The 14506-nt window shown below is 40.2% G+C and overlaps 1 protein-coding gene across 1 annotated transcript in view; it reads left to right on the plus strand.

Annotated features, from left to right (window-relative positions):
- The window catches only part of LOC149205664 (inner membrane protein PPF-1, chloroplastic-like), a 335124-nt gene that overhangs the window by 299389 nt on the left and 21229 nt on the right, over window positions 1-14506 (plus strand). The window contains exons 9-10 of the mRNA XM_089395137.1: window positions 11283-11450; window positions 11560-11803. Of these exons, the coding sequence (XP_089251263.1) occupies window positions 11283-11450; window positions 11560-11803 (412 nt within the window). The remainder of the gene's footprint in view (window positions 1-11282; window positions 11451-11559; window positions 11804-14506) is intronic.

Genomic DNA, 14506 nt, shown 5'->3' on the forward strand with positions numbered 1-14506 from the left:
CCCCCTCTGGTTGTCACAAAGAATCACAGTGGTATTCATCATGTGTACGGACAGCTCACATAAGAGCTTCTGCAACCATGCAGCTTCACACGAGATCATACTCGTAGCTATGTATTCGATCTCGGCGATGCTTATAGCAACCGACTTCTACTTCCTGCTCATCCATGATATCGAAGCAGAATCCAAAGAGAACCAGCACTGAGAATTGTTCTAGTGATCCTCCACACTGCCTGCCCAGTCAGTGTTCGAATAATCATGCAGTTTCATATTTCCGGTAGTGTATCTCAATCCATGAGAGATTATGCCCCGAAGATATCTCAGAAGATTCTTCCCACCAATCCAGTGAGGCTCAACCAAATATGAGCTCACCATGCTAACTGCAAAACATATGTCCCGACGGAAGTTCATCAAGAACATAAACGCAAATGTGTTTATGAAACTCAGAAGCGTTTTCCAAATCTGGTCCGACATCACTACCATATAACTTCTAAAAGTTAAGATCCTCAAGGTAGTCATAGGCTTGCAGTTTATCATTCCACATCTAGAATCCAACTCCCTCTTACTTCAGCAAATGAGAGGGTCTGCACCTGTCAGAAATAGGTCGTCCTCATAAGGTACCGGTATGAGAGGTCTATCATCCACAACCTTTGGGTAATGGTTTGGATCGGTTTCACTCCTAGTGAATCTCAGCTTCATCAGACAGCTATCAATCCTCTCATACTACGCCCGAGGTGTTTTGCTTCAAGCCATAGAGGGCTTTCTTCCACCTATATACATGAGATTGCCGATCATGAATTTCAAACTCCTCGGGTTGTTCCAAACCTGTGGACCTGCTACATGAGGGGAATGGTCATTGTTGACCACTACGTGTCAACTACCCATAGCGATACCCCTCCTTTTTCGCAAAAGGAATAGCGCTTGAGCGACGTGTCCGTGCCTGTCATCATCAGCCCGATCGATCTATGTTGTAAACCCAGTCTGCATGTGTGAATTGTAAATAATCTTAGCAGATATGAGTCATGTATGTAAATTGCCTAGGTGGACCTAATTTTCTAGTGATAATCTACGTTTCGGAAGGTTTTTTGTCTCACCGATCCATGATCGGCAGAGTTTTCCTTCAACCTAACCCCAAAGCCGGAATGAATTTTGTCATTAGAATCTTAGAAGAATCCTAGTGTGTTAATCTGCTAGATTATAGTTGTGTCGCAGATCTGGGCGGTTTATGAGGGTCTATGTCAAATGGGTTTTCCCCCTTGAGATGTAAAGTTGTAAAAGTCATGATGAAAAGTGTCTTGAGGGTTAGAAAATGTTTTAATCCCCTCATAAGTCCTAAGTCCTAGGTCCTAGGTGATTTTTCCAAAGGCTAAGTTCGAGGATCCATTCAATAAAAAATTAAAGATATAAATAATTAAAAAAATTAAAAAATAAATAAATAAATAAATAATAAATAATAAAAATAATAATAAAATTTAAAATTTAAAAAATAAATAATAATTAAAAAATAAATAATAAAATATTAAAATAATAATATTTTTGAGTAAATAAATGCAGAATTTCAATTTTTAATGCATTAAAAAATTTGACGGATGAGATTAAGAGATGTCTTGATCCTCATCAACGGTCGAGATCATTTTGACATGGATCACTCGAACTAGCTGTTGGGAATTTTTCCTTTAAATAGGGTGCTAGGGGTCATTTGAGATCAGATTTGATCTGAGAGTCTGGTGCTAAAGAAAGCTCTCTTGTAGTCATTTTTTGTGCAATAAAGAAGACTTTGGGGTTAAAAATCTTGCTGGTGTTACTCTTCTGAAAGTGCTGTAAGATGATTTATGTTTCTGTATAATTTTATTTTCAGCCATTGATTTTAGCTTGATGAAGATTGATCTAGGCACAGGTATCTTGTCTGATCTCTGGGGTTTGAATGATAGTGTAGATCCTGAAATATAGTGGCAGGTATCTCCATTTGATCTAGATTTCGCTATTGTTTTCTCCCTCTATGTTAATGGTTGATTTTAAGCTGTGCAGGAAATCCTTTTTTCAGATTACCGGGCGTTAGGGGAAGTTCTCGGCTGAACCAGCCAACTCCCGGATTGTGTTTTCTGAAAGAGCCCAGCCAGTTCTTGATCCCGGGCTTATCATTTGAAATTTTTATGAATGCATGCAGGGTTTTCTGAAGTGTCTCACGTTAAAATTAAATTCTGATAATACTACTATGATTATTGACAAATCTGGCTATTAAAGAGCCTTAGATCTGTAAACACTGTAATTATTTAGCTGATTTAGGGTTTCTAGTTTTGTTTCCTGCACATATTATTTTTGGGTGTTCTGTTTTTTGCCATTGCAGGTTGCAGGTATAGATTTTAAAAGTTTTCAGGGTTTCCATTATGCAATCTAAAGCAGGAAGGGCTTAAAAAATTTCAGTTTCTATGCTGCTCGGGGCATCAATTTTACTGCAGGAAAAAAATTTTGAATTTTTTTTTAGCAGGCTGGGTAAGGTTCCTCAGGTTGCTACTCAATTTCCTGCAGCTAAGAGACTGCATTTTTCATGCAGTCATAAGGCACCCAGTTTCTCTTCCTGCTCCATACGCAGGCTTTATCAATTGCCTTTTTCACAGTCACTTCCACGCAAACCTTGCTGGCTGCCCCTCGCTTTCTCTTTCCAATCTGGTTCGAGGCTCAATTGTATCTGCAGCGATTTCTTCCTCCGCCAGCCTGCTCCCAAACGCTGCATAACGCCTTCAATACCTGCATACGGATATCCCAAGGAACCCTCATCCGTTGCATACTTCTCCACGCAACAAGCTTCCCCTCACGCAACATTATTTCTCCCTCTGGCAGCCCGAGTCTCCTCACGCAGCCTTCTCTGCCTGCGTCCGCCCTCTTGTGTCTCCTTACTATGCGCGTCCATATCTTTTTTTCTTAAATCCGCTGCTCCAGCTCACCCGTTGCTAACCCCGTCGACTTTCCTCTGTGATTTTTCTGAAACGCCCACACTGTCACAAAGCTCTGCGTCATCCCTTGCCCCGCAGCTCCATCGTTTCTCATTCACCTGCTGCCATTTCTACCCTTCTCCGTCCATCTGCAAACACACTTAAAAATAAAAAATAAAAAATCAGGCATTTCTAAGCGCTGCTCTTTTCCCCTGTCAAATTTCAATCGTCCTGCGGCTGCACATTAAAACGTTCGATTGTGAATTTTTTTTGGTACGCAAAAGTTCAATTGTGAATTTTTTTTTTGGTGTGCTGCATTTCTAATTTCATGGTTAGGTGTTAGCATAGTTAGAATGTTTTTAGATTTGCGTATTTTTTTTTAAGAGGTGCGTTTAATATTTCAAGTGTTAGTTTTTTAGATATAATTTTGACATTTAAAAAGTTTAGCTTTGTTTTATTTTTATTGTTATTGTTATTTTATATATATATATATAAAGAAAAAAAAAAGAATATATGTTTAGTTTCAGTTTTTAATGTGTTAGCTCATTGTAGTTTTAGATCTATTAATTTTTTGTTTTAACTCTAGATTTCTTTTATTTTAACTTTAGATTTAGATTTCTTTAATTTTAGTTAAATTTAGATTTTAGTAAATCAAATAAAAAAAATGAAAATATATAATAAAAAATAAATAAATAATTCATAAAAAAAAAATTCTAGACTTTAGTTAGGGTTTAGGTTTTATATTTTGTTTAATTTTTTAGATTTTAATTTAGATTTGATTTTTATAGTTTTAGATTAGATTCGATTAGATTTTATTTTTTCATTTTTTTAGTTTAGTTATGTTTCATTTTGATTTTAAAGTTTAAAAAAATCATAAAAAACATAAAAATTAAAACTCATAAAAAAGTATAAAATTATAAAAGATATAAAAATTTTCTTTTCTTATAGTTTAGGTTTTAATTTTTTTTTTAGATTTAGTTTTGTTAGAAGCGAATAAAATAAAAAATTGAGAAAATGTTTCCTTCTTTGTTTATTTCAATTTTTTGGATTTAAAGTTTCATTTGCATTTGAAAAATATAAAAATATTTTGGAAATATTTTGCTAGATTCAGTCTTGGCTTAGGGATTTATCACATTTTATCTTTTCTGTTAAGGCTAAAATTTTGATGTGGAATTAATGTTTATCATTTAGCATGCTTGAATGATCATGAATGTGATATCTCGTTAGTGTTTAAAATTACGTGGTTGATTAAAGCATCTTTCGAAATTTTAACTGCTGGAGAATCATTAAGGCATTGTGAATTTATTGAATATCTTGCATTGCTCGGGTTATTTGATGATAAATGATTGCTCTACATGGTTTACATTTCTGCAACATTTAGTAAGTAATCATTTAAACATTAACTCCATAAGGCACTGGTCTATAAATTTAATAAAATCTATTTAGTGCTGGTTTCCTTTCGTGTCTCCCAAACCAACTGATTCACAGTTGGTCACCCATTGTCCTATAGGGTCTACCCCCCTTAGCCGCCGGAGACAGGCTTAAACGGAGAGATCAGGGGATCAGGGTGACAACCCCCGGTCTGAGCGTTGTCGTGACAATTTGTGCTACAACAGTCACCTTATAAGATTTTCCTTCGGTACATCTCAGACATGTACCTTCATTCTCTACTTGAATTCAGACATCCCTATCACCATTTGACTCACATCAAGTAGGGCCCCATAGGTAGATCTCCGATGTTATAGATGCGATATGTCAATTGACATGGTCCCTAATGGACCATCCTGCAACTTGATACAAATTGCCAACCCTGAACCCATGAGAAAAAGCATCTTTGAAAATTATATTTTTTAACACGTATGTTTTAATCGATGAATTCCACCCTGAAACTTTTGACTTCCATTTCCGAGATGGACACTAGGTTCTTCTTGCGATCAGGTACATAAAAGAGATTTTGTAAATGAATCGAGTTACCCTTATTCAATTGAGAGTTAACGTTCCCTACACCCTTTCTGGGATAGGTGGCATCGGCTCCAAGTATAATCCCACGATTGTTTCCATCTCTACCAAATTAGAGAGTGCAACCATCTATCCGATGAAGTGCCTTGAAGCACTACAATCTATAAGCTAGATTCCCAAAGAATTTGAAGGAGAGGGCCAATACAAGATAATGCTTCTTTATCTTATCAGAAACAACATTTGATTCTTCATACCTGGGGTTCCTTGCTTTCTCTGAAGAGTTGGCCATTTCCTTGATGACCTGCATTACCTGTCATTCCTTTGATCATTGAAAATGTCCCTGGAATGATTGTTATCATCATCAAGTGATGTGTCCCTGCCATTTGGACACTCCTTCGCATAATTGTCGAACTAGTTATCTGCCTTTCCTTCCACCCTGAGATCTGGTCTTCCAATGAAGTGATCTTTAGGTAGGCCATATTCCGCTGCGCCATTCTGATAATATGCTCTGCTTCAACTTCACCCTTGGTGAATTTGAAGAGGGATGAGGAATCCACTGATCCTTTTGTCCTTTCCCAACTATTTTCGGTGATTGCTCTTTCACTCTTGCTTGGGCATTGTCTTCACCTCAGCTCTAATACCATGTTAATTTTAGGTATGTTCTATACTTAGAGCAATTTATTTCAATTTTCACAGTTAGTTCCATATCCTTTCCAGATTATCAATCACATCAGCATTAAAGTAAACTGCAGATAGAACATAAACATAAATCACAGAAGACAAGCGAAGACACGAGGACACAAGATGTGGTGCTAGCCAGGGACAAACCCCAATGTGGGGAAACCCTTGATCAATTCTTCTTATATGTTCTTCAATAGTTCAGCAGAGAGAGAGAGAGAGAGAGAGTACGTTTACAACAGAAGTCAACACTTTGACTTATCTAGATAAGAGCATAGATCATCTCTAAGAAGATGATACATGAGATCAGTTGAAGACATGCTGCTTCAACTAATTCTCCAAGGTGACTCTTCACCTATCATTGTGCTGCATTTTGTCATCATGCTGCACCTCACCGCGCTGCACCCATCATCACTATGCTGCATCTCATCACGCTTCATTAATCATGACTGTACCCATCACTGTACTGCATTATGTGCCATTGCTGCACCATGTTGCCATCCTGACCTATGTGTTGGTTGTACCTTGCTTGCTTGTTGTTGCATGGTAGTTGGCCCTTGCATGCTAGCTGTAACATTGCATGCTTGGTGTATTTGTTGCTAAGTACCATACAACTGTCCTAATGTTAGTTAGCTGTCCCTTGCATGCTGCTCTCCTTCGCAGAAAGATGCTCCGGTTGTTTCGGCAGTTCTCGACAGTTTTGGCAGTTCCGGCTATTCCCGACAGTTCCAACTGTTCCTGGCAGTTCCGGCAGTCCCGACAGTTTCAGCTTTTCTGACAGTTTCCACAGTTCTGGCTTTTCTAGCGTTTCCGGCATTTCCGGCTTTTCTAGCTTTTTTGACTTTTCTGGCTTTTTCGACAGTTCTGGCTTTTCTGGCTTTTCTCGCAGTTCCGGTAGTTCTGGCTTTTTGCCCTTTGGATCAGGGCAACGTTATTCCTTAAGATCTCTCCTCCTACTAAAACCCAAAGACAAGTAGAGAGAGGAAGAGATCCCAAGTGTGTTGAAATGACTTGAAGGCCACCTCTATTTATACTAAAACATTGAGCACATGTGGGGTTTATTTGGTTGCTGGCCGACCTTGACGAATTGTCTTATAATGCAAATAAATTCATAACTCCATGAATACTTATCGGAATTGGATGATCTTTAGATCAATCCTACACCTCTCGATAAGAGGGATCCAAGAAAAATATCAACTGCCATAAATAAGATGACCCACATGGAGTTTGGCCCTAGTTGCCAATTTTAACATCAGCTGTCCCCAGAAAACATGGTTCATGCATGACTGGAACGTGGTTGGAGTATTGGTCAGCCCAAACGTCATGACCAGAAACTCAAAATGCCCATAGTGGCACCGAAAAGCTGTCTTTGGGATGTCTCGATCCCTCACCTTGAACTGGTGGTACCCTGAACGTAGATCAATCTTAGAGAAGTACTTGGTGCTTCTAAGCTCATCCATCGGCTCGTCAATGCGGGGAATAGGGTACTGGTTCTTAAGAGTCTCCCGGTTGAGGGTCCGATAGTCAATACACATTTGAAGGGTTCCATCCTTCTACGTCACCAACACTACTGAAGAAGCAAAAGGATTGGAACTTGGTCTGATATGGCCCAATGCAAGTTGCTCCTGGATGGCCTTCTCTATCTCGTCCTTATAGGCTTTGGGATGCCTGTAAGGAGTAGTGATCATTGTCTATACACCCGACTCTAGCTCAATGGTGTGCTCAAATCCTCTATCTAGTGGTTGCCCTGGTGCAATGTCCCCAAACAGTATTGCATACCTGTCCAGTAAAGCCTGTATGTCTATTGGTGGTGGTTGCGCCTGTACCCCAACCTCTGAGATCCTCAACTCAACTGCCCATGCAATGTCCCCATGTCGTAGATCTGCCTCCATCCTGTGGGCCGAAACTGTCTGAGGTGGGTAAGACTGCATGCCTCTCAAGACCACAAGTGTGCCATTTGGCCCAATGAACTCCATCTCTGGTTTCCTCCAATTCGTCGTGACTTGCACAAGGGAATACAACCACTAGACATCGATCACCACGTTGGTGTCTGGCACATCGACCACAAAGAAGTGGTCTGTTATCGAGTAGTTCCCCATAACTACTATCAAGGAGGGCACATATCTAGTGCACTGGATGGTACAGTCACCTGGCATGAGGATTGAGAAACCCTCAAACTCCGTTGTGGTGAGCCCCTCCTCTGGACTAGCTGTACATCTATGAAATTGTGGGTAGCCCCATAACTACTATCAAGGAGGGCACATATCTAGTGCACTGGATGGTACAGTCACCTGGCATGAGGATTGAGAAACCCTCAAACTCCGTTGTGGTGAGCCCCTCCTCTGGACTAGCTGTACATCTATGAAATTGTGGGTAGCCCCATTGTCCACCAGCACTGACTCCCTCTATCCCTGTACAGTGCCTCTGATCCTTAGTGTCAAAAAATTAGGAATTCTGCATAAAGAAGCAAGGACTCCTCCTGTTGGGGCAAGAGATGCACCTCCCTGTGGAGGTGGTGGTGGTGGCCCTTTGTCTATCGAACTCTGTCCATCTGTCCCACCACAATCCTGCTCCACCTCATCCTCCTAGTCACTATTAGAAAAGACATCAATGTAGTGTGATTTATCTGCAGTGCACCTATGGCTAGGTGCGTGGGGCTCTTTGCATGTGAAGCACAGCTTCCTCCTTCGGAGGTCCTTCCGTGTCTCCTCATCTAACTGCCCCCTCCCTTGTGTGGTCCTCGGTGGTTGTTCTAGTCTAATGCCCCTTTTGTGGGAAAGGGTTCTGTGTAGGAAATGGTGCTCTAGATCTCTGGCACACAAGACCGCTTCCTGCAATGTGGATGGTCTGCGTGACTTCACCAGTCCACGCAGGGGCTCAAGGAAGCCCTCAATGAAGGTATATACCCTCCTTGCCTCTAATAGATCTGGGACCATCACTGGCACATAGAAAATCTAAAAATTACTGCTCTAGGTTGCTAGTTTGGCAAAGTTGTGTCAGCTCCTTAAAATCTGCCTCTGGATCCCTTTGATTGAATCGCCTCCACCACCCTCCGGATGAAGTCCTCATAAGAAACTATCCGGGCATGCCCTAAGGTGGTCAAGCCATGGAAGCACCAAGCATGGGCTTCCCCCTCCAAGTGCAACGCGACCATCTTAATGGCTTTTGCTTTGTCATCCAGTTGAGTTGAAAGTATGTGTCCATCTTTCCAACCCAAGCCCTGGTCGTGCACTTGGCGGTGCCATCAAAAGTAGGGAAATACATCCTCCCTATGGTTCTCTGCAGCTCATAGTTCTAGGTCCCTTGTCCTCCCTACCCCTTGTTCCTCTCACTCTGCTTGAGCTTGCAGTAATCTTTGAAGGAGAGGGCTTATTCGAAGTCTTCATCCATGGTCTGCCACTCTCTGAAGTAATCCCCCATCTGAGGAGGATCTTCCTCCCTTGTAGGCTCGATTTGTGTCACTAGCACGAAAGAAGGTAGTGTAGCCCGAGTTAGCACACTGACTGAAGGGCACTGCGCTGCTGGTGACGGGTGATCAAAACGCTGAGAGGCCCCGAAAGTTTCTTCATATAGAAACCCTCTAGCTGTGGTCCTTTCTCTGTTCTGTGACTTGATCTCCTCCAGCATGTCTTTCTGCCCCTTGGTCAAGTCACTCAAGGTCCTCGGGAGGCTGTCGAAAGCCATCTCCTGCCTCCCTGCTTTTGGGCTCTGTCATTTCCTCCTCTCCGACCATTGCTTTCGCTCTGTCCTCTGTATCTGGAGTAATTTCTAACTCCCTTTCTTTGCTTCTGTACCTCTACCTACGGTGGGTGATGTTCTGCTGGTCCGCTTCTCTCATAGGGAACAATCCCCACAACTGAGCCAAGAACCAGGCTCTGATACCACTGTAATGTTCCTAAGTAGGAATGTAAGTGATATTAAGCAAATAAACTGTGCAACAGCATATAAAAATTAAACACACCTCAAACATCCATGAAAACATTGCCAATAAGGAACTGTTGAGCCATATTATTAAAAATCTGTAGGCTAGATACAATATGAAATGGAATGGTGCACCTGGGCTTGTCCCAATGAACAAGCAAGATCAACCCCAGGTATGAAAATAGCCGAGTTGAAGGCTGCCCAATTGCTGCACCACTCTGCACTGTGCTGCCCGAGTAAACTGGAAGGTGCTCAAAAACTGCCCAGAAAATTGTGTGCTTTTAGCCCCGAACTCCTTGGACAAAACCCACAAAAAACCCAGAAGGGAATTTAGCTGGTTTTGACTTTGGATTTTCGACCTCTTTGGAGCCTCTCCCCAGCTTCGATTGCCAATTTCGACGTGCAGGAAACAAGCTACAAATCCCTTTGCAAACACCTCCAAAATGCTGGTTTTACCTGTGCTATTCAACTCCAAGCACCCCGGATGGCTCCTAGCCAAGATCAACTGCTCCCCAAGTCCCACGAATTTGTTGTTCGATGGCCTCTGCGCAGTCCCTCTATCCAGGAATTCGACTGACTATTGCGCTGGTCTAGCTAGCTGCAAACTCCAACAAAAATGTCTTCTCTATACTGCCTCCTCAACTCCCGAATCTCCTAGCAAGTAATGAATCCCCTTGCTGACCTCCAATTCCTCCTGTGTGTTTTTTGGCTGCCCAGGAATACGTAGTTCCCTCTTTGTGCTGATGGCTGAAGTGTGTTGCTGTCCCTAACTCCCTGGAACTCCTATTAGAACAGCCTCCCTAGGGCGGGCATGGATGGTCCCCCGAAGTAGAGGTTGAATCTCCCGCATGAGAGATTTGTGGTTAAACTACCGATAGACTTGCTAAGCAGCAAAGCGTACAAGTGAGTGTTTGTTTACAAATGTAGAAGATGATTGAAAATGAGAGCTGATCTTCCTTTTATTACCTTGGGCCTCCTTAGCCTCATGTGGGCCCCTCCATCCACCCATTCGATTTCCCTCCAAGCACATCGAATGGCCAAGTTCGAATTCTCCATGTGGGTGGCCCCTACATTCCACTAACTCTTAAATAAAGTCGAAATTGCCCCATAGTTCCTAAGTCTAAGTGTGGGGTCCTCCTCCTAAGTCAAAATTGTGCCAAAAATGTGTAGCTGCACCCTGTGACTAATGTCTTTGAGAAGGGACATGACAAGGAGAAAAATTTTCTCCTATTCATACTACCGAAGGGTGGTGGGTAGCAGGGCCAATTTCAAGTTTCCCAGCAGTGGTTTTGTTTTTGTATATTTTCTGTGGGTCTAGGCCCAAATTTTCTTGAGAAATTTAAAATGAAGGAAGATTGTGTTGGACACAAATTTGCTGTTGTAGTGTGATTGATTTCTCTGTTTTATTTCTGCTGCACTTTATTTTCTGAGTTAATATATGAGTGTTTATTTTATCAGTAATTTCAGAAATATTTGAGATAAATATTTTCTGGGCTGATATAAAAGAATTTGACATACACAATTCGCTTATGATTAATTTGGAATAGGGATGTATGCATGATGTACTCAACTATCTAATGCTTTCGTGGATACAAGCCCTTCATTCAACTTACTGTTTTGACTTACCATCTGGCTTTGAGTGACTCCCTCTAACTGCAAGGACTGTGATTTCTTCTGTAAAAATACTTTCCATGTGATTGTTCTTTTTCATTCTCACCGTTAGTCCTAACATAGTGTAGTCCCAAATAGTGGCTATTGTGGATATAACTTGGATACCTTTTGGTGCCTTCTCAGGCTCACAAATAACATTTTAAGCACAACACAACAGATATGGTTTCGTAAGTGGGGCAGTGCAAAACCAGTTGTAGGCAAAGATGTCGATGTAATTAGGAGTGCACCAAAGGCAGAGGTCCTCTCATCGCAGCCTATAACTGATACAAAAACACCTCGTCGTGGTGAAAGGTAATGCTTTATTTTGTTCCATGCATCAATTCTTGCTTTTATGAAGAGTTGGTTCATATATGAAACATTTCACAAATTTTAACTTCATTTGTCATGATCTAAATGGTAGGTTTAAGCAGCTAAAAGAAGAAGAGGCTAGGAAAAAGAAAGAGAGAGAAGAGGCAGCAAGGTTAGCTGCTGCAGCCACAGCTTCTAAAGCTGTGGAAAATGTGGTAGATCATGATCGCTTGCATGGTATAGAAGGTGCAAAGGAAACTCAGAATGCCAGTTCATTACATGTGAGTGATGATGAACCCAATGGAGATGGAGATAAGACCAAAGAACAAATATCCAATTCCTCTACGGAAAGCACAGTATGTCTTTATGCTCTAGAAATATTTTGTTTTTTTAATTTTTTGGAATTCTCCTGTAAGTTGTTTTCTCAAGGGAAGTCAAGCAGTACTCCAAATTTTCTATGGTCTATAAAATGAAAATGTGGAATTATTGTTATGTTGGAAAGGTGTTTATGAAGGTTAACTGTCACTTTTTTCTTCCATTTTGAGCTGTCACTTTTCTGTTAATATTTTGACAGTAATTGTGGCGTTAGAAACATGTAGTAGAGCTATCGCTGTTTGAACCCTCAATATATCTGCTGTTCGTGCGTATGAGAAATTCCTGTTTTGTACAGTTAGCCAAGTAGAATGGATATATATATATATATATAGATATTATTGCTTTATAAAAAAAATCTTTTCCTGTGAAGGGGCAGATGCATGTATTTGTCTGCAGTGATTTCGGTTCATTTTGTCTTTGTAAAGGTATACTCAATCGAATTATCTATCATCCTCAAATAAAGCATGCTTTATTTTACCAGGTCCCACCATTAAGAACTTTTTGTGTTCAAATAACCTACAAATGTACTTTTGTTTAGTTCGAAATGCTTTTCTTTTTACAGTTAGCTAAATTCCATTATTAAGGACAAAAATAATACAGATTGACTGGAAACAAGGCAGTCAGGTCACAGACCAGCCTCCCAGTATAAGCACAATACAAGAGTTTATCAAATTTTCCAGAGTTTGGCTACAGCTCCTCTGCTTCTAAAGCAAGTCTTAGCAGTAGGAAAACATGAGCCAGAGGTGATCTATTTTCTATGTTTGGCATGGAGAGCCTTTTCTGGTTGACATCCTCTACCCCACATGCATATTAAAAATGGACAGTGCCAATTCCCTAAATACTCTTGCTATATCTACCTAGAAGAATTCACCCTAGTTGGCCTTTTTACTTCACTCCCTCACAAGTACCTGATGTAATTTTGGAGAAGGGTGAATTGTTGGAGGCTACATGAGGTTCACGTATTAAATTATTATGTATTTTTGGAGCTAGATGCTTGGAGTATTCTTGGAGTGCTATCTTCATTGAACCTATTGTTAAATATTGTAGCTTGGACAGGTGTTCTAGCCTTGAGAGTTGTTATTGAGGCTAGGAACACAGAGGAATTAATTATCTCCAAGCCCATGTAATTTTTCCTAAGTTTCACCTAGGGAAAATCCGAGAATATCTTAATTATGTCAATTAGTGATTTTTTAAATATTTCTGGAGTTAAAACTTAGGGAAAGTGGATAATTAATTGATATTAGTTCGGATAAGATCGATTTGCCTCTAAAAGCTTGAGGAAAGTTTTTAAGATGATTTTAGTCATCGATTGGATCAAGTGAACTTTTAATTGTGGCCATTTGTTTGTGAATGAGAGATTATAAAGGGAATCAACGGGCAACATTGTTGGAATATTCACCAATACTGAGAGGCGGGGTAAACCAGTAATAATATCATACAAACATTAAAATTAACAATAACATTCAACAATGCACATCACACATAGTACATAAGAGATTTTTATATGGAAACCCAAATGGGAGAAAACCACGGAACACTTTTATTATATATAATAGTATTGTCTTTCGGATTAATCACATTCTTGAGATTTGGTCGAAGTTTCAAACCGACTAATGTGGTTCATCCTCAGGACAAAGGTGAAAAGATCAATCTTCACAAATGTTTAAATAATAGAAAGGCATCCATGCCTGGAATTAGCCGTTGTAAACTAGCCATTGGGAAAGGTTGTTGAGAAATTAATTATTTTATTAAAATTTTAAAAATTAATCATGAGAAAGGATTAATATAATATAATAATACATAAGGGTAATTATACCCTAGCTAGCTCCTAACGACTAGTTTACAATGGCTATTTCATAATGGCTAATTCCGGGCATGGATGCTTCTCTGCTATTTAAACATTTGCGAAGATTGATCTTTTCACCTTTGTCCTGAGGATGAACCACATTAGTTGGTTCGAAACGTCGACCAAATCTCAAGAATGTGATTAATCTGAAAGACAATACTATTATCAATATGGATCACAAAAGTCTAAGATCTAACTTTTAATATATGTTTTACAGATTACATCAATATGAAGCACCAACTGGAAGGAGGCACCAACCCCTTGGTTTTATTAGCTCCAATTGAAAGGATGCACCAACACCCTGCAAGCACCAAGTTGTTGCATTGGCACCAATTTCCCCTAGCACCACCCTACCACCATGAAATGTTCTCATGCACCAACTTAAAGGAGACTCCAATCTTCGCCTTGCACCACCCTACAACCCTAAAGATAAGATAACTGAATAAGATAGATTATGCTACGACCTTTTGGAACCTCAATTTGTAGCTACACTTGATCATTGCCGACACTCCATTGTCACTACATCCACTACACTATTACTGTTGTCACCTTCAATGCATTCAAATCTGGCACTTGTATCCTTTTTCATATGCAACACCTGATCTAATCTTCTAACTAGCAAACCCTAGACAACAACTTGCTAATAGATCTTCGAAACACAAATTGGAGATTCTGATTATCAAATATTAGCTAGCAAGGCTTTCCAAGCCTCCAAAAGTACCCACCACTAAGCCATGATCACTATGTTTCTTCTGGATCTCAATTTGGGCCAATATTAAGTCAAGAAACCAACAAAAACTATACAAAACCATATAATAAATTAAGTGTTCTACAAATT

Source organism: Pinus tabuliformis, chromosome 1_2 (assembly GCF_031772625.1).
Source record: "Pinus tabuliformis cultivar Carrire ecotype Pingquan chromosome 1_2, CPIR1, whole genome shotgun sequence".
NCBI classification, from domain to species: Eukaryota; Viridiplantae; Streptophyta; class Pinopsida; order Pinales; family Pinaceae; genus Pinus; species Pinus tabuliformis.